Source organism: Truncatella angustata (assembly GCF_020726525.1).
Source record: "Truncatella angustata strain MPI-SDFR-AT-0073 chromosome Unknown BKA67scaffold_6, whole genome shotgun sequence".
Taxonomy (NCBI): domain Eukaryota; kingdom Fungi; phylum Ascomycota; class Sordariomycetes; order Amphisphaeriales; family Sporocadaceae; genus Truncatella; species Truncatella angustata.
Window position 1 is genome coordinate 367,325 of NW_025763386.1, and position 19,979 is coordinate 387,303.

General features: G+C 47.9%; 7 protein-coding genes across 7 annotated transcripts; 6 read left to right on the forward strand and 1 right to left on the reverse strand.

The window, feature by feature from the left end:
- Positions 1 to 1,499: 1,499 nt before the first annotated feature.
- BKA67DRAFT_660346 (fumarylacetoacetase) lies at positions 1,500 to 2,869 on the forward strand (the record flags this gene model as incomplete). The annotated part of the gene is made up of 2 exons (XM_046107609.1): positions 1,500 to 2,454; positions 2,514 to 2,869. The coding sequence occupies 2 exons, from the start codon at positions 1,500 to 1,502 to the stop codon at positions 2,867 to 2,869; spliced, it is 1,311 nt and encodes a 436-aa protein (XP_045955825.1).
- A 625-nt stretch (positions 2,870 to 3,494) lies between these two features.
- On the forward strand, positions 3,495 to 5,926 carry BKA67DRAFT_520424 (fungal-specific transcription factor domain-containing protein; the record flags this gene model as incomplete). Its single annotated transcript, XM_046098181.1, has 4 exons — positions 3,495 to 3,550; positions 3,633 to 4,572; positions 4,634 to 4,885; positions 4,934 to 5,926. The coding sequence occupies 4 exons, from the start codon at positions 3,495 to 3,497 to the stop codon at positions 5,924 to 5,926; spliced, it is 2,241 nt and encodes a 746-aa protein (XP_045955826.1).
- Positions 5,927 to 7,081: 1,155 nt separating this feature from the next.
- Positions 7,082 to 8,326, reverse strand: BKA67DRAFT_660348 (uncharacterized protein; the record flags this gene model as incomplete). Its single annotated transcript, XM_046107610.1, has 1 exon — positions 7,082 to 8,326. One exon carries the CDS (start codon positions 8,324 to 8,326, stop codon positions 7,082 to 7,084), a length of 1,245 nt encoding a protein of 414 aa, XP_045955827.1.
- Positions 8,327 to 9,825: 1,499 nt separating this feature from the next.
- Positions 9,826 to 10,158, forward strand: BKA67DRAFT_660349 (uncharacterized protein; the record flags this gene model as incomplete). Its single annotated transcript, XM_046107611.1, has 1 exon — positions 9,826 to 10,158. One exon carries the CDS (start codon positions 9,826 to 9,828, stop codon positions 10,156 to 10,158), a length of 333 nt encoding a protein of 110 aa, XP_045955828.1.
- A 17-nt stretch (positions 10,159 to 10,175) lies between these two features.
- On the forward strand, positions 10,176 to 10,638 carry BKA67DRAFT_679794 (uncharacterized protein; the record flags this gene model as incomplete). The annotated part of the gene is made up of 1 exon (XM_046108883.1): positions 10,176 to 10,638. The coding sequence occupies exon 1, from the start codon at positions 10,273 to 10,275 to the stop codon at positions 10,636 to 10,638; it is 366 nt and encodes a 121-aa protein (XP_045955829.1). The 5' UTR covers positions 10,176 to 10,272.
- Positions 10,639 to 12,024: 1,386 nt separating this feature from the next.
- On the forward strand, positions 12,025 to 13,759 carry BKA67DRAFT_593436 (major facilitator superfamily transporter; the record flags this gene model as incomplete). The annotated part of the gene is made up of 4 exons (XM_046104944.1): positions 12,025 to 12,642; positions 12,705 to 13,110; positions 13,157 to 13,361; positions 13,411 to 13,759. 4 exons carry the CDS (start codon positions 12,025 to 12,027, stop codon positions 13,757 to 13,759), a joined length of 1,578 nt encoding a protein of 525 aa, XP_045955830.1.
- Positions 13,760 to 17,870: 4,111 nt separating this feature from the next.
- On the forward strand, positions 17,871 to 18,560 carry BKA67DRAFT_490429 (Thermoascus Gh61 isozyme A; the record flags this gene model as incomplete). The annotated part of the gene is made up of 1 exon (XM_046096970.1): positions 17,871 to 18,560. A coding segment is annotated over one exon (690 nt), but the record flags the coding sequence as incomplete, so codon positions are not given.
- Between the last annotated feature and the right edge of the window lie 1,419 nt (positions 18,561 to 19,979).

Below are 19,979 nucleotides of genomic sequence, written 5' to 3' on the forward strand. Positions count from 1 at the left end.
TATTACGACTGATAAACGTATCTTTAAGTATTATTTCACTCATGAAACTACTATCCCCCTTAGGTATCACTAGATCCCCATCTCGAAGTAACAGGAGTCATTGACCGGCGTCGCCACTGCGTGAGACTGAATTTCATCCAATCTTATGTCTCTCTATAATGAAATAAATGTACTTGGACAAATGATGTATGGTTATAGTGTAGCTTAGGGTGTACTCTATGGATGTTTCTATGCTCACGTTGGTCTACGATTGAGAAGACTAAGTCATCCGTGGGACTTTGTGTATGAGGTACTCAGATGGGAGGCAGTCATTTGAAATTTATGAAAGTTAGAACATTAACTTTCATTCTTGCCAAAATTCCAAGCATCATCACATTTTACTAGGCATAACAATATCATTGAAACCATATTCATTTATCATGGTTGTCAGACTTATCATTTCGTTCTCAGCACTTAACCAAAAATATCACTCATGCTTATCACTCCAGTCATTATAGCTGAAATTGGCAAATTTTTCTAACTTTTACAGTGCCATCGGTGGAGGTGTCGGCGGCTGTTTCGCATCAGGCGCGTGCAAGCGTGAGGTAGTCGAGTGCGGCATGCTGGGTACATAGTTGGTCCCACGCATGCGCTTCATGCCCCGAGAAGCTGAAATTGGACCGTACAATATCCCCAAGTACAATTTCGAGCAATGTAACGATGAGCTCAACACTGTCCCGGTCATGGGGCCCATACCAGCCACGGGAGTAAGTTTTCCGATCGGGTTGTTAGGTGAACCTGCTAGTACTAATGATACGTTCTCTCAGAGGCCCTGTTTGATGGCGTTCCTCCCGCTTGTATGAACCTCAGCCCGTTCCTGTTCGGCACGTGCTCAGGCGCCACCACCGCATCACCCGTCCCGTGCGATTCGGCCGGTATCGTTTCTATCCTCGAGGATTGGAGGAGTGAAACAGTCTACGTGACTCAATATAAGAATTTAAGTATTGCCGTGGCAGGATATCACCTAGTGATCTACTACCTGTATCAACGTAACGTTTTTCCAAGACTTCCGCCCCACTGGCTCATGCTAAGTAGTAGGCGCCTTCATACATTCCTAAACCAGCTGTTTACCAGTGTTGTAGAACAAGCGCTAAAAAATCAAGCCGGAGCCAAACTCTCGCCTCATGTTTGCATATGCCGCAATTAATTGACAGGATGTACTCACAGCGAAAATGAATACATGGCGTCGTTGAGCCTATTCCGAAACGACGCTTTCCGAGGAATGGTCGGAAACATATTCTCGAGCTTTGCCGCCCCTCACTATCTTTAACTGGGTCCTCGCAATCCACCAATTGACTATATGAGCCGTTCCGATTGGTTGTCAGTTACACGCGCCATTCTGTAGTTCACATCGCGATGAGTCCAATGTTTATCGTATTAATGACGACTGAGTATTTTTTAACATGTCAGGGTCGATTGTCAGAAATTGCCTGCTATCTGCTGAATTTAATCTTCCCATGATGGCGTCTCTAAAATCCTGGGTTACCATTCCACCTCGCTCTCCCTTTAGCTTGGCTAATATCCCGTTCGGCATCATCTCAACAGAGAGTAATTCGACACCCCGACCTGCAGTGGCCATTGGAGAGTCTGTACTAGATCTTTCAGCATTTTCGCTTGGTGGAGGCTTCTCCAAGCTCAGCCAGATAGCGCCCCATCTGAAGGTCTTCGATTCTCCAACACTGAACGAGTTCGCTGCGTTAGGCAGGACAACACATGGTGATGTGCGAAAATATCTCCAGTCTGTCTTTGCGGAGGATGGACCGCTCTCGGATATCCTAAAAGATAACAAGTCCCTCCAAGAGAAGGCCTTGATCTCCATTTCTACGGCGCGCAACCACTTACCGCTATCAATCGGCGATTACACAGACTTTTTTGCCGGACGAAACCATGCTCACAACGTGGGCACCTTGTTTCGTGGACCGCAAAATGCGCTAAACCCCAATTACCATCACGTACCAGTAGCATACCATGGACGTGCCAGCTCTGTGGTCGTGTCTGGCACTCCTCTCACACGGCCACGGGGACAGATCATCCTGGACCCTACAGCCGAACCTAAGGTGCCAACATTTAGCCCTTGCAGACGTCTCGACATCGAGCTGGAGCTCGGCATGTTCATCTCACGCAGCAACAAGCTGGGCAAGCCAGTACGCGTCGACGAAGCACCAGAGTACATCTTCGGCTACGTGCTCATGAATGACTGGAGTGCTCGAGACGTGCAGATGTGGGAGTATGTGCCGCTTGGTCCATTCAATGCGAAGAACTTTGGCACATCCATCAGTCCATGGGTGGTGCTAGCGGACACGCTCGAACCGTTCCGTGCAAAGGGACTGGACAATCCAGTTGAGCTGCAGAGCTATTTGAAACAAGGTCGACGGGACTTTGCTCTGGACATCAATCTGGAAGTTACGCTGAGGAGTAAGATGACCTAGATAAGTTTTGACTAGAGTTGGATATGCTAACGTTTTTGTCCAAAGCGACCCAAGGAAATGAGACCAGAATTTCTCACACGACATCGAAGAATCTGCTCTGGTCTTGGGAACAGATGATCGCCCATCACTCTGTTACCGGGTGCAATCTTCGCACTGGAGATCTATTTGGCTCTGGTACCATTTCTGGAGATGGATCGGGTACTTATGGTAGTATTCTTGAACAGACACAAGGCGGAAAACACCCGGTCAAGCTGGATAATGGAGAAGAGCGAAAGTTCTTGCAAGATGGTGATAGTATTATAATAACAGGTGTGGCGGGCGAAGTCGAGGGAGGACTTGTTGGATTTGGAGAGTGCACAGGACAAATATTGCCAGCTGTTGAGGAGAGCTACTGGCAGTGATAGTGGCTGGCTGTCTTACGCAGAGACGTCGTAAAATGCAGCATGCAATGAAGGCTCAACTTGATCGCAATAAATACTTGTCTCCAATATATTTCTAAGTATGCATCACTTCAGTTTATTCATTGCCTAAATGAGTGATTTGTGGTTGACGACTGTATGAAGTTGCGCTTATCATTTCGACGTGATGTTGCACGAAATGTATAGATTCGCTTGCCGACAGCGCTGTAGTGTCCTGGTGATCCCCGCAGACCACCAAGAGTTGGAGTCTTGCGGGGTACATGCCCGGGGTTTGTCGCCTCCAAACGCCCACTACTACTACGCGGGCATTTCAAATTGGCCCTGTTCCACTGACTCGTTGGTTCTTATTAACCTAGACTAACCTAACCTACTAACCTTAACCTACTTCGTACACAGGCAAATATATACATGTCCGCCTGACCCCAACCTCCACCCCAACTTACTTACTTACTGCCTCTGGTACAATCGCAAGATCGAGGTTTTTGCTAAGGAAAATTACACCATCCTGGATACGGATCCGTACGTTGTCTCAGCATTGCAAATGGCAGACAACGAAAGCATCGAAAGACATCGCCGCTCAACAACCTCGGCTTCTAAGAAGCGGTCTATGGGTGATCATGGACAACCACGGAATAAACGGGGGAAATACACACTCATGGCATGGTGAGGATTTTGTAGTTTTTTTTTTAGGTTTTTTTTAGGGGGGTTTCTTTTTCACTATGCAATACTAGACTAATCAAAGTAGCAATCGGTGCAAGGAGCGGAAGTCTAAATGTTATCGCACTGAGGGAGATATTGGTTGTCAAGGTTGTTTTCTAGCCGGAGCAGAGTGCACGTTTTCACAGTTCCCGTCTGGAGCACCCACTGCCAATTCAGCACGACCAGCAGCGCCAGCCCCTGAACGGGAGCGGCCACCAAGAAGGACAGAAGAGCAAAACACGGCAACAACCATAACTACAAGCAATTCAGTCGATCAAGTTGCCCGCTTGCAAGAGCAAGTAAGAATGCTCACCGACAGTGTCAACGACATGCGCAATCAGTTACAGGCAGTTGCATCGCCTCCTGCTGGCGGTTCTGGGAGTTTTCAATCATATTCGGCCTTGGAAAAGCAAGACAGAAGCCAGCCCAAGCAACCTCTGTTCGTAGGTCATACTAGATCACAATACAGCTTGGATGTTGCCAAGACATCGCTGGTGCAAATGGGGCTTTCGAGTAGTGACGCACTACAGAACAGTTCCACTACCTCTGCATTGCCGTCACCGCGCGCTCTGTCGCCTGAACCAGATGGCCCAGATTCGCTTGATGGTGTGCACAAGCCACAGGACGACCCATTACTCTCCATACTACCAGTGGAGATCACTCGCCTAATTGATGTCTGGCGCGAGGAAGTCGAGACTATATATCCTTTCTTTGAGAGAGGAGATCTTGCAATAGATATTGACGGCATTCTCCGAAATCTCGCGAGTCCCGAAAAGCATCTTGAACCTCGTGACAATGGCTCGGACTCCGGGAGAACTAAAGATCTAAGAATACTCAAGACAGTCACTGCGATCGGCATTACCATTGAAGCGCAGGGCAAGAATGAGTTGGGCCAACGACTCATTGATTCCATCGAGTACACTGGCTCAAGAATAACTCGTTCGCCAGGTGTTGACCTCAGAGATTTGCAATGGCTGGCAATTCTGGTAGGTGTATTTGTGAAACAGAGCCAAAACCCCATTGAGTTATCGCTAATCCTGCTGTTAGAGTAACTACTACTTTCATTGTGATGAGGACTTGATGGCCTGGCGCACCATCGGCAGCGCTGTGCGAATGGCGCTTGAGATGGGACTACACCTAAAGCAAAGCCTCATGGCTAATTACACTTCTCCCAGCGAGCGAGCCCTGGCAACGAGAACGTTTTGGTGTGTATACGCGCTAGATCGTAGGTGGAGTTTCGGGACAGGTCTCCCATTCGCCTTAAATGACAAAGATCTCGACCCTGAACTGCCAGAACCAGTAAGTGAGACATCAGCATAACTGATTAGTAATAGTAACAGGATCTAGGGAGAAGATCTACAATATCTTCGATGCTTGATTGGATATAGTCGACTTGGATCTAGGGTCTGGGAAGCTCTCCCTTCAGTCGGCTCATCTGCAGCAGCAGTACCATCCGAAACAGTCGAGTATCTAGACTTTCTCACACACAAGTGGTCAAGCAGCATCCCGGCGGATCTTCAATTCCTTCATCCCAGACTGGGCTTTAACCCTAGGCCGGCCCCCCGCACTCTCCGCCGCCTCCAAACTTTCCTGTACTTACGCGGAAACCATATGCGCATTCTCATACACAGGCACCATGTATTGTCGTTCAGTCTTGTTAATGCCGACCTTCGTAGCGCCCGACTCGTCGTTGATGTTGCCAAGGACACTATACAGGTTCTGGTGGATCTCGCCAATACCAGCGATATTTATGCCAGACAACAACCAGCTTTCAACTATTTTCTTTTGGGTGCTTTGGCGATAATATTCTTGGCAGTTTGTAACGCTCCAGAGCTCTTCTCGTCCTCGTGCCGTGAGAGTTTTTCCTCAGCTGTTGCCTTGGTGCGTGGGTTCTCTCGTCAAAGCCATGCGAGCAAGCGACTTTGGAGGAGCATTCGTGGACTTATCCCCGCTGTTCGAGCTCTGGGTCTCGATGTGAATCAAGACTGTTCTCAGAACGTTACAAATCATGTAGATCATGTGTTAGACTGCGAACGATCGGTTTACTTGGCTGCGACAAATAATGCAGCCGCTTCCTCTATGCCACAAGGCACGCTTCATACCAAGGAACAAGCTCCGCTTGACTTATCCATGGCGATGCCAGATGGTGGAATTGCCTCCATCGGGTCAGTACCCGATGTTTATCAGATCAGTGACGATCTGATGGATCTTTTCGACGCCTTCGAACAAAGCAAGGTTGGTCCAATAGGTGGCACCATGGAGCCTGTGGATTTCAGTCAGCCAGATGTCTCTGCGGCGTTCCCGACCGAAGTATCGAGGAGATTCTTGGATCTCATATAAAATTCAACCACAAGCCTGCTGTTTAGGACTTCGACATGGGATATTTCATAATTTAGGCACGCCGCTAGGAAACCAGCGCAGTATTGCTGCATTGGGTTCCGCCTGCATTGTTCACACACTACGCTGGAAGAGCTTTAGCTATGGAGACTCCGATGGCAGGAACATTAACTACAGAGGTCAGGGAATATTCAGGTGCATAGACAATATGTATCGCACAGAACGGGGCCGTCGCAATGATTTATGTTGCTTGAGTGCAAACAAAGATAGTGCCTGACTACTCATGTTCTTCATTGACAGCTATGGTACCACAGTATACATGGTTGATTGGCTCCCAAAGCTTAACAAACTATTATTGTTGCCACAGAGCCTCCAAGTAAGTGATTATCACCATAGGCCATCGAGGTGGAGTACTCAAATGGGCCGAAGTGCTTACGTCGCGCCATGCGAAGCCATGAGCTCGGCCATATACGTTGGATCGCCTCGGTCGGCCTTGTATACCATCACAACAATACCACTACATCATTCTAAGGCCACATTTTATTTGTTGTTCTAAGGGTTTTAGAGAAGTTAGATTACAGTGATGGTCTGAGTGGCTTTCAGTCCGAGACTTCCGCTTTCCGATTGAGTGAACCGTTAAAATAAATTAACCGTTTCTGTCAAAACGGATGTAGTCAGAGCAATTTGGTAGTAATTTCTCATTCTATGTCTCTAAAAGGCGCCCGTATACTCGAGATTCACTGTTAAACTGCGGATATTATATTGTGACTGTCTCCCATGTGAGACCGAAAATGTTCATGACATCATTTGTTTGCCGGGCAATCCTCTGCCCTAGGTTTTCCCATACATGGCAAATTTCAGACTTTGAACATTTAGTGATAATATTGTTACAGCTCCTGGTTCTACTCATACAAGCAGTAAAGCAAACTTTTTTTTTTTCATTTATTAGGATCTTCCATGCATAGATATGCCCATCTTCATTACTTAATTTTTGAAGATATATGACACGTCGGTCTCCAAAGGCGGGTGACGCCAAGACACATTCCATATAACAAACAAAGATAAAGCGTGTTAAAATTCATTCCACAAATTCTCATCTCATCATAGAGGGAGATGCTAGAATTGATAAAGATGCACTCAGCATCTTCCTGCTACGTCCTACAGTCCCCATGGCCAGCTGACCGTCACGGGAAACTCTGCTTCCATCTCAGTGATAATTTTATTGCCTTTCAGACTCTTCAGCTCCCCAATCTCACGCTCGACGCCCGTTAAACGATTGCGGTAAATTGGCCGTCCTACCAACTTGCCCAGAGCTGAGAGCTCGCTATATGGTACCCTATTCCATGTGACCAAATCTTTATCGTCGAATGTCTCTGAGATTGACCGGTTACGGTCGTGCAAACTAGCAATTAAGAGACAATATAGCACCAATTCTGGAGTGAGTCTTTCAGGACGAAAATTCTCTTCCCAGGGAATGTTCATTACTTTCATACCCGCTCTCGGTACTTTGGATCCATTGACCCCTGGCAACGACCGTACCATACATGCCATGAGCTCCTTCTCCGTGTGCAAAAATCCATACTTCGTGCTCGACCACATGCAATAAGTGCTGAGCTCGTCAGTCGGCCGGAGGATGTTGGTTCGTGTACTCGTGTTTTTAGACGATGAGTCTGAAATAGGCAATTCCTTGGATTTTGAGTGTGCTGTTGATTTCGAATATGTACATTGAGTATCATATTCAGAACCTCTGATACCTCTGAGCTTCGTAGGTTTGCGTACACCATATACGAGGTCGATCTTAGCCCTAAAGTCCTCGTATTTCCAGTTGGAACTGATCTTGCCTTCGCCCATCATAAGGACGATGGCGTCCGTGGGGATGGCTTGCTTAAAATTGCCATCTGCAATAACTAAAAAGTTTACAGAAGAACCCCCTTGCGATTGACGATAGAAAATCACCCAGTCCGGTATTCCTTGCTTGCCTCCACGCGCCTTAGCACCATGCCATTCGCCATGAAACGGGTTCAATACTACTGTTTCCCTACTCCAACCTGCAATCACCTCTGGACCGGGGACTAATTGTCCAAAGTTGCTGATGGTAAAATTCACCGCGTCTATCACCGCTCTGAACGTTGATTTCTCGAGCAACTCGAGAACGTCGGTTTCATCTTGAGGGTCATTATCGCCTTTAGAAAGTATCGCAGGTTGTATGAATTGTGGTGATCTTTGGAGTAAGAAAGGCTCGAACGCGAGCAAGATATTCTGGTAACTCAGCTCGCTCCAGTCTTCCAACTCCTCCATACGCAGGAAGTACTTGCTTTGTTCATTAGTGCCTTTGAAGAGATGGTCAGAGTTTGGGGGGCATCGTGAAGTAGTGAGGTTATCTAAAAGGGTGAATTCCTCCATAGTTTCTTCTTCTTTTTTTTTGGGCTTAAAGATAATGCTTTTTTGTCCCTCGAGCACTTGACTATTAACTTGACTTATTTCTTATCTTCAACTCGGAAAGAAGCAAGTCGACTTTATATATAAGTTTGATCCATCGAAGGAGTGTGTCGTATATGGGTACTAAAAGGAAAACAATGATTTTGTTAATGCCCATCAAGAAACTATCTAGTTAATGCGCTTTATCAATCTAGGCCTTGAATGCCACAAGATCTTCCCGGCTAGTTGCCACCATGGTTACAGGGAAATCTTTGTTTCCCTTTAACGTTTCTCTTTGTATATTTTGAGTGCCGTAAACTTATTTGCTTGAAATTAACAAAGGATTTAGGTTAATTGAAAATTTTCACCAAGCGCAACCCCTAGGTATAACAAACATAGGGTTACTCCTATACAGACATAGTTTCAACCTGTGAGTTTGTTCGCGAGCAATATACTAAGCACTATTGGTCCATAAATAATGTGCCTGAGTACACACACGACAAATATTCTTAGAGATACAAAACAATGTGGTAAATTCTCGAAGGCTTCATGAACATTTCTTAGTTAAATTGACTGGTTGTCTTCTACCTCACTCTTGGTGGTTTGGTTTGCCAGCTACTTTATACACTGTTTCAAGTACTCTTGTTCTCACAGCCGCTGCGCTCTGGCTTTCAATGTTTCTCTACAGTCTGGGAGCACTGGTTCTCGATGATCTCCTTCTGACCATGATGAACTTCTTTTCAATGCAATGACTGGGAACGCGTTGTGGCGAACCACTTTCAGTATATGATCATGATCTAAGTTGAGACATTTCCAAAAAAGGAAAAGAAAAAAAAAAGATGAGTTTTCTATATCTTCACCTGTTTCTTACAGTCTCGGTATATGCTTCCTTGCTCATCCGCATATACCCAAAGCACTCCCTTGCATTTTTCACATCCTTCCCAGTGTTTGTGAGGACCTTATAATGGGCATTTACTATATAATGGCAAAAACAAAAGACTGGCTGAACTCCATATCAACCCGTGATTTTCCATCCTTTCGCCAGAGATCACACCTTGCGTGACACATCCCAAGCGCCCATAGTCCTAAACCTTATAACAGAAAAGATCGCCATATGAGACTATTGGTCGGTTGGGATCCCCGAGTTCGCAATCTGAATCTGAGATACAAGTTTCCGTACGAAAGTCTCATGATCAATGGAAACCGTCCTCCTCATGTCCTCCACCGCCAATTATTCCCACGAATTATTTGTCTAGAACCTTACCATGCTTGGAAGGACTGAATCTTACACCGGTGATATCTGGAAGTTTCACTGCTTGAACACGTGATCAGAGCTCTAAAAGCTCAAGACTGAGGTAGAGCAGTTTGATTAACAGACCAATATGTAGAGATTGCTTAATTCCGAAGGCGACAAGTATTCCAAGCAACAGCATGAGCTCTCTGACAATGCTAATGGGATCACCAGCCAATGTTTGATGACGAAGATGCGCGAGGTCGGCAGGAAGCTGCAAGATGCAATCGGTATTTTCGCCCTTACGGCTCACCAACCCACCATTCAGAGTTTGGGGTTCGCACCTGGCGGCCAGTTCGAGACTACCATGGACATTAATCCGAGCGTCCAAGTTCGCGGTATCACTCTGCACTCTGGCGACACCGGCTTGAGTATCTATGTTCGATGTGATCTCTCCGAGCGATTCCAGGCAAGCTTTGCAGACATAACTATGATGGTTGCTGATCTCGGCGGACCACCCCGACGCCGGCAAGATCTGCGAGCGTCTCATCCCACCTCGAGCAACCTTCGATCTGGTCACCTGTGAGGCAGCCTCCTGCGTCCCCAGAAACGAGCTTCGTACCGCAAAAGCTGGGAGGCTCACCGGCTCAGAACCGCTCAGCTAGCACTTGCCCTCTAACGAGTCAATCCCGGCGCCAAGATGGTCGTCCTCATGCACAATGCTGAGTGCTTCGGAAACATCTGTCTGTTCTATACCTTCCGCATGTTCGCCAGTATCACATCATTCAAGCCCGACGTTCAGGAGCAGCGCCACTCCTCGTACCACATGATCGCCACACATATTGACAGTCAGAGCGATGAGGCCAAGCGCATGGTGCAGCAGTGGAAGAAGGAGTGGCACATGGCTACGTTTGGTACAACTGAGGAGTACAATGCCCAGCTGAAGGATAATCGTTTGGATGTGGACCAGGTCTTGGCTGATTGTGGTCCGGAGCTTTTGCGCATGGCCACACATGTCTGGGCTTCTCAGCATGATGCCCTCTTCAATAAGCATTTTGGCATGTAATGGTAAAGACGATCATGGGCTGGATGCGTGTCAAACGGGGCACAGAAAGGAGTAATCCGTTGACGATAATGTGATTGACCGGTGGACTAACCCTCCGAAATCAACTGTAGCACCAAAACGTAGCACTACATAATTGCTCAATGGAACAACCGATTTTGTGCTTTATAACTGCTGGCCCCCTCGTTGTCAGTCTCGCTTTCATACTCCATAACATCTACCGTCAAGGTTCTGATTATTAGGTAATTAATCCAGTCACTCGGATCTGGGCATCCATGCGGTTCTTCCAATGTGACAAGAAGTTGGACAGTCAGCGGTGATATGACAGCAAGTAAAAACAATTCAGTCAAGGTTTAGGATACGCGTTTAGAGTCGGGATCAGCCCACCACTTTACGAAGCAGCAAATTCCTTTCTTGTGCTTTCGTACTGCTGACCATACACAGGGAAATTTTATCAAATCTCATTGTAGCCAGCTTCAACGGCTGGTCGAGCAAGTTCGGAGTTCGTGAGCGAAAGGCGGCCTGAGTGTTCTGGTGGAAACTGCACTGGTTTCGATAATACCACTGCAAATTCACGTACTGACGTTCTGACATCCACAGCTCGGGTCTCGCTGTCGGACTATTAAAGCGAGACCCGGAGAGTGGATGATAAAAACTCAATTGGACAGTATCCAGGCAGTGGCGATCATGGGGATGAGCTTGAAAACAGAGCACATCAGGTATGAAAACGCCGTCAATGCAGTATTTGCACCTTCGACGACACGATCGAACAATGATTGATAGTTTTGGTCATTTAGTCGATCGCTTTCTTGGTCAACGTAACAAGTGAAATTTCTGTCGGCCCGTTCTTTGTGGGTGGCGCGATCCGAGAGCTGGCTGTCTCGGAGATGTACACACCAGCAGTGGCCGCTGCTCATTAAGGCAGCTGGGAGCAGCTGACCTCGACCGTAATTCATGGTGCGAACGATGGGAATCGTAAGATCTTATCAGACGAATCTCCATCCCATTCCAACCCATCACGCTCGGCCGACTTTCCAGCTCGGAGATGAGAAGGGCTCGCTCAGTGTTTCTAGAAAACTTTGTCAGCCAAAAGAGCCGAAGTGGGTCACGCCAAGCCATATCAGTGGGTTAAGACAAGGGTCTAATCTAATCAATCGAATCAATCAGGCATATCTCAACATTTCTCAGAAGTTTTCTGGGCCTTGGTACACGAGTTTGGAAAAAAAAAGTTTCGACGCCAAGGCCGATCATGGAGCTTGCGGGAAAATGCGGCGGAGTTGAGGGCCAACTCCAAAACAAAACATATAACGCAATGTGCATCGCATTCATTTCTGAAGGATGAGGAGCTGTGCATCCATAGTGTCAGATCTCTAGGACACCCAACCCATCATGGCTTCACTAAACAAGACCGGCACGGAGCCGATCGCCGTATCAGAGAAGGTCCTACACGGCGTCCACGCCGCCGAAACCAACTCACCATCTCCGTCGTCGGGCTCAACTCCATCTATCAATGAAAAGCCGCCTCCGCCATGGACCTGGAAATTGACTGCAGTTGTCCTCGTCACCTTGGTTCGTTTCGGTGGTTCTTGGAGTTCCGGTATCACGGGTGCAATGAAGAGCACGCTCAAGAAAGAGCTCAAGATCAACAACACTCAATACGCTCTGCTCGAGGCCAGCGAGGACTTCATGACAACACTTTTGATTCTTGGTAGCGGTCTTCTCACTGATCGCCTTGGTGGCGCAGGTGCTCTATTTTACGGCAACATCGTATACTCGATAGGAGCCATCTTGGTTGCAGCAGCAGCGCAAGTACGCTCGTTTAATTTCATGATCGGTGGTAGAGTTATACTGGCGATTGGCGATATCTCGACGCAAATCGCTCAGTATCAAGTTTTCTCCGCTTGGTTTGCGCCCAACAACGGTTTCGGATCGACATTGGGTCTCGAACTTATGGTCGCTAAGCTCGGCGCCTTCACGGGAACCAGCACCGCCAATATCATTGCCGTGGTAAGTCTTTGACCTCCAAGAGCCTATCAAGCAACACACAGGGGGCTGATATAACTCGACAGAACACGGGCGACTTTGCTTGGGTCTATTGGGTGGCGGTATTCATCAACTTCTTCACCAATATTTGCTCGGCAATCTTCTTCTGGTTCAATAAGAAGTCAAGTGAGAAGTTCGGCCATAGTGTCGATCCAGTCACCGGCGAGAAGCTGATGAAGAAGGGAAAGAAATTGGAGGTCCGCAAGGTTCTTGAAATACCATGGGTATTCTGGATGCTGATGCTCTACTCACTATGCTACACCTCAACCGCGATCGTCTTCAGCGGTAATGCGACCGAACTTGCTGAGCAGAGATTCGATATTGACTCTGTCACTGCCGGATGGTATACTGCGTTGTTCAGATACGCTGGCTTCTTCATCGTGCCTGTCGTTGGAATCTTCATAGATTTCATGGGTCAACGAATTACCCTATGTAGGTGACATCGACTACCCTGAATTATCGCGCTAACAATATATAGTGGTTGTATCTAGTTTTGGCATCTTCATCTCGATGGCTTTGGTGAACTGGGCTCCAATGGTCAGCGGCACGGCAGCAGCATTTGGCGTTTATGCTGTGTTGACCTCTTACAATCCCACTGTTCTCATTGATGGTATGCGTGCATCATTGTGGCAACAGAGCACCTTCGGTACTGCGTACTCGCTCAAGATTATGATGAACAATGCGTAAGTGAGTCCATAAATAGGCCTTCAGAAATAAACTAAAACTACACAGTGCCAATATCATCGTCCGTATCGTATCTGGCGCGATTCAAGATGCTGACGATAACTCTTACGATAACGTTGTTATCTTGTACGTTGCCATGGCTGCGTTTTCGGTAACGGTATCCTGCGTCATGATGGTCTTGGCGTGGCGCTCACCAGATCTTCGACATCTCCAATGGAGTAGAAAGCAGCGCATGGGACGAGCGGTGTTGCTGGCTGATCGAAAGGACAGGTTTATGGGGGAGAAAGCACCTCGTAACGCGCTTATCTCCAAGGTTTGCTTTGGTCTCTTGATGATGCTCCTACTAGGTGGGTGGGCTGCGTATATCTGGGGCGCTGTGACTGGGCACAACGGCTAGATACCAAGTACCTGGATAATGCACTGGACTCATTCCCCTAGTGATCGCGGGATCGGGTAGACATGTTTGTGCAGTCATTCACCATACCACATATTAGCAGAAATGATTAACTTTCTGAATCGCTCTGAGAAAGGATGAACCAGCATGATCAAAGCCACGTCTCCGCTTTACTCCGTAGTGGTGTCTAACCATTAAACTTTGGCTTGCTCTCATTGCCGGTGTGCTAACCTCACCTTCACCGAGGTGACCCAGCAATATTGCTAGCATCATTTCATTGGGAACTCACTACCCCCCCCCCCCCCCCCCCCCCCCCGCCCCCGGTTATTTTTCCTCTAACTCTTCATCTATCATGATGATTTCATGTTTTCTGGTTGACGACAATTTCACCCCACAAATTGACTGCAACGATGGATAACTTAGAAGTGGGTGAACTTGTCTCATACGTCTCTGAATCTCAACATGTACGTTGATCAGCGTGCTCCGTCTTCACTTATCCTAGCATCCATACTGAAGTTCTGGTTTTGCATACAGTTGATCTTATTCCACTGTATCGAAGCTTAATCCGCCAGATCCTCTACTTATTCTTTCATTATTCCATTAGACTAGTTTCATTATCTGCTTGTTGCGGCCCTCCGCTCTGGCCAACTGCTACTATTGGCTAAAGCGCAAACTATGATTGTACATAATCCGTTTCTATTTTTCTACACGAAATCTATAACACTTAAAGGGCTCCTTACATACCGGACATACAGTATATCGCCCGCTTGAGCTTTTGTGCTGCAGACGGACACAACTTATCGTCACATTTGATATTCAATAGCACTTTGTATCCAGTTCTTACTCCCTGAATATCTACGTGCAAATATAGCAGCCGACAATGGCGCCAAGATTTCATGCTGGTCAAAGTGGGTCTCTTGTAAGGTCAAAGTTTTTACTCCATGTAAAAAGCTCTTCTAGAGACGGTCAGGCCGTCCTTCCATTCCGCTATACAAGATGCAATCCCAGAACCCGGAAACTACTCGAGTTATCTATTCGTCCTATCACCAGCGGAGAGTATGAACGGGCATCATTTGGAGGATTCTTCGAGAAGCTCCAATATAATGAGGTGGGCTAAAGAAGAGATCAGCTACGATCACAATTGGCAAAACTAAATCTTCAGACCCGGCCTGCCTGCATGTCTGGAATATGCCCAAGAAAGTAGTCCCCGAGGGCTGCTTGAAAGAATGACAAGGTTGTTTTGCCATCACCAACATGGCAACACATCTGGCTCCCTAGAGAAACAACGTTTCCCGCCGAAGAGTAAGCAACAGATCGCGAATATTTGAAGATGTGACGGCAGTATACTTTGCCGAGCAAAAGGATTTATATGAGGCTGGTGTTTGAAGTGTGCAGATGGACAACCGACAACTGCTTTACTTGATCCCCAACACTTTTCTCAAGAGCCTGAGATAGGATGATATCGATCCCACTGAGTTGATCGACGAGTACATTCGGGCTTTGAACGAAGTCGTCAGGGACCACCCATCAAGTTTTACGTTAGGCATCCACCTCTGTCGCGAAACATGCCAGGCATCGACACAGGGGTTTTGGAAAGATTGTACGAGAAGGACGACGAGTCGTTCTATCTTTAACCTCGGTGACATGTAGGCCGCCCAATCGATCATCTTCGACTCCTGGAGATGGCGGTCAGTCCGCAGTGTGGCTTTGCAAGTTCCCATTATGGACACAACGTTGAATCGGAGAGCGCATGTGGGAGAAGCTTATTGGTGTGGGGGCTTCATAAAAGGTAGCTGGGATGATGCCAGTTAGGAAAGCCTAGAAGACGTTTGAATATCACATATTGTAGGACGGCAAATACAATAGCACTCACACACAAGATTTCAATCGCTTTATGCACACGTAATACGAGTGCAAGTGTCACGTGGCTCCAATGAATGCGACAAGAAAACGTAGAGTTTGAGACGAGCAACGATCGAGGGGGTTGATGAGGTGCTAACCTTAGCTGTTATCAATGCTTGAACCGGGTCGCCTCTGGGAAACACGTGGGTGACATTTGCATTTTTAGATCGATCGAGGAATACAGCCGACAAATTGTGATAGACTCACGAACAACCTGATTCTTGAAAATCACCATGGTCCGAAACGAAGTAGAATCACCACTCGTTCGGAGGATATAGAGCATGTGACGAGCGTGACGCCATGCATTTTACACCGCATAACTCATACATAGACCTATGAGCGGTCAACGACATTGATTCATCTAGTCTGTGACCTGCCATACCGTGGAAAATATTGTAAAACCACGCTTCCAGTGATTCTCAGACTGCAAGTTATAGTTTGAACGATAGCCAGACTTACCAGCTCGAGAGTACACGGTCATGAATATCGGGTTTCTTGCGACAAGACGACCAAACCACTGTTAAGACGGGGGGCATTCTAATGGATCTGTCAAACAGCTGACTAGGAACAAAGCTGTGACACCCTTGCTCGATGAAGATGACACCGGGGTGAAAGTCATTTGCGAAAGCTTGATTGTACTAACCTAGGCTGGTTGTATCCACAGCTCAGGGCTACAGCTCAATCGTGCAAGGACAATTTCCATAACAACAGTCCCCTGGCGGTAAGGGAGACTACTCTGCGGATACGTACTGCCAAATGTAGCTGGCCAACATATCATGGTCCGCCTGACCCCAGCTTCTTGGAGCTTGATTGAGGCATTGCGACGAAAGTCGATTTGACTAAGTCGGTCCTGCTCTACGCAATCTGGCCATCCATGATATTCGAATATTGGAAATAGAAGTCTCGCTTACCTAGAAGAAAAGCGGATGCTCAGGATGTTAGAAATGCCACCGCCCCTGCAGTTCTCCTAAAATACATACATAGTAGTAGAATCTGATAGCGTGGTGATCCATTCGCATTTGCCCGCATCAAAGCTACTATACCGTTGTATGCTTATCTCCAGAGCAAGGGTGTGCCAAGACGGCAGTTTCGGCAGGCTTGTTCGTTTTGGTCGGTCGCCAATCACATATCTAATTGAGATGCATAGGAATACCAGATTGCTCATAAAGAGCTTTGTCATGAGGATTCTATCTGAAGCCATGGCCGAGTTTTTGTCGGCAAGCTCGCCGGATCTAGAATTCGCGCCGACTTTTTGGTTCTCGTCATCTCATTTATCTCTTGCAACCCCTGGCGGTTAAGCGTTGGCGGCTCCAGCATCCTGGACCCAGCTATTCCCCCTTCACTTAGTCTAGTCTAGCCTCATCCTCCTCCGTTAGTCGCCGCATAACCGAGTCCCACCTCAATCCCACCTCAATTGTCGCTTCTCATCTGTTTTTCGCGAAGCGTACATGGTCCCTGGCGGGCCCCCTTTCCTGGATCCTTGGCGGGCGGTGATAGACGCAGGGAGTTTCGATGTTTCTGCTTGCGTCTAGAAGTCTTTCGTTATTGGTGGAATGCGTGCGAAACCCCGCTAGGAGCAAACGATGAGGCTGCAGTTTGTTCATCTCCTCGCTCCTCCAGCTTTCCAGCCCTCCACGGCGCGCAGGTGGCCCGCAAAACTGAAACAAGCCCAGTCTACGTGGTTCAGCGGCGCTCTCGAGGCACCACCTGGCACCTTATTCTGTTTAATCTATTGCGGGGTATCGCCAAGATTGAAAACGTTTGTCGAGATGAAGGGAGCCAAAGATGACATCCATCTGCAAGGTTGTTAACGCGGTTCAGGTGGACGTCTACCCCTGATGTAATTCATTTGGCCGTGGCCCACGGACGAGAGCCTCAAGGTTGGGGGTTCCACCGCAGGCAATTGTTGTCTGTATATAACCAGATCTGCCCACCCCCATCCAGTTCGTCACTCTTTTCTACCATCAAGCAACTCAGCAGTCTTGCTAACATTCTTTTCAGCCACTCTTTCGTGCTTCTACATTCGCTACCTGCATTGATTGCAGTCAACCATTCCATTCTTTAACGCAAGCCGATTATACAGAACGTTCCTTTTTTGAACCTTCCACCGTCTTCACTTGTAACCCAACCTTGACTCCAGTCTTTATCAGAAATCAACAACATGTCTTTCAAGCCTTCCGCCCTTTTGGCCCTTGCTGCCGGTGCCAGCCTCGTTTCCGCTCACGGTTACGTTTCTAGCATCATCGTTGATGGCACCACCTACTCCGGTTACCCTGCTAGCTCCGCTCCCTACGAGAACCCTGCTGTCGACCGTATCGCCTGGGCTGAGACTGCCACCGACAACGGTTTCGTTGCCCCTGATGCCTACGCTACCAGCGACATCATCTGCCACCGTGGTTCTAGCAACGCCGCCTTGACTGCCACCGTCCCTGCTGGTGGTTCTATCTCCATGCTGTGGAGCACCTGGCCCGAGTCCCACAAGGGTCCCGTCATCAACTACCTCGCTTCCTGCGGTGATGACTGCTCCACTGTTGACAAGACCACCCTTGAGTTCTTCAAGTTCACCGAGAGCGGCCTGGTCTCCGGCACCGGCTCCACCGGCACCTGGGCCTCTGATGAGTTGATTGCCAACAATTTCACCCAGACCTTCACCATCCCTGAGTCTCTGAAGCCTGGCAACTACGTTCTCCGTCACGAGATCATTGCCCTCCACTCCGCCGAGCAGTCCGATGGTGCCCAGAACTACCCCCAGTGCATCAACATTGAGGTCACTGGCAGCGGTAGCGACCTGCCCACCGGTACTCTCGGTGAGGCTCTGTACACTGAGAGCGACGCCGGTATCCTCGTCAACATCTACAATGGTCTCAGCACCTACGAGATCCCTGGTCCCGCCTTGGCCACCTTCGGGTCTGGCTCTGGCTCTGCCGCCACTACCACTGCCGCTGCTGCTTCCACCACTTCTGCCGCTGCTGCTTCCAGCACGGTCGTCGCTGAGGCTTCCTCCGCTGCCGCTACCACCACGGCTGCCGCTGCAACCTCTGCCGCTGCCACCTCCACCAAGGCTGCTGCCACCAGCGTCGCCTCTACCAGTTCCGCTGCTGCCGCTAGCCAGACAAGCTCTTGCAAGTCCAAGCGCTCCAAGCGCTCTGCCCGCAAGCACGCTCGTGACGTCAAGAACTAAGCTTCCTTCTGACATCTTGACCTGTCGATCTTGGTTGACAAATTTTCTATGAAGTATAAACTTCAATTCTTGTACCTATTTTATAGTAAAAGAAGCACGACGCTGAGCTTCAATTGTCTTGTCCCCTTGGGCATTCCTGATGATGTATGACTAGCTAGACTGCATGAATACATTGTGTATAAACATTGATCTTTGAGTCCTGCCTGTGAGCTACCCTTTTATGTATATCGCAGTTGGTTCATACTAGTCGTGTTAATGCCACGCAGCCATGATATTTATTATGCTAGCGATTGTGATACTGACCGGGTAGTGATTGACCTGTGCTCTGCCCGGCTAATTGGCCTAGATGCATATCATCCAGCTCTGGTTCACAGCGCGACCAAGCAACGGGCATCTTTACCCTCTAAGATAATAGCTATATTATACTAAATCATTGTTCTCGAGCGGTCAAGTGGTATGATGATTTAAAGGCTGCTGTGACGCCCTAGATTGCTGTAAGAGATCGCAGTTGGCTATGGCCGCAGGACTGTGGCCTAAATGAATCTTACATTTTTTTCAATGAATATTTTCTTTTCACGTACGTTGTTTGATCAACAATACCGGCATTCCCACATGGTCAATGTGGAACATCGCAATTCAAATCTCCATGGCGCGACGAAATCCCTCATGGACACGACAAGATAAGAACAAAATCTAGAAACCTCTTCGTTTCTAATCTCTTATTCTCATGTCTCACTGAATTTCGCCAATTGAGTAACGAATAAAACGGCATACTCTCACCTTATGGCGCTCCTCCGAAGAGCCGGAGGCCGAAGACCTTAACCTAGCGCATTTACGCGTGTCAGAGCGTGTGTTGTTACAGTCCACGCCAAGCTCCTTCCTCCCGTCAATCTCCGACGCTTACATCTAATGTGAAGTATCCGCGTGAATGCGCCATCACCAGCACACACAGCTACGCCGCAGAAATGTATCTACTGGAAGAGCTGTCTCAAATCATTGGTGACCCTTTTCGTGGAAATCACGCCTTGCCTTTTCAGCGCTCTGTGCGGCACATATAGACGCCGCTATGCCTAAAGCGTATGGACAACAACTCTAAATGCCAGAATTGAGATCAGGCACCCGAATTGTGAGAAAAGTGTC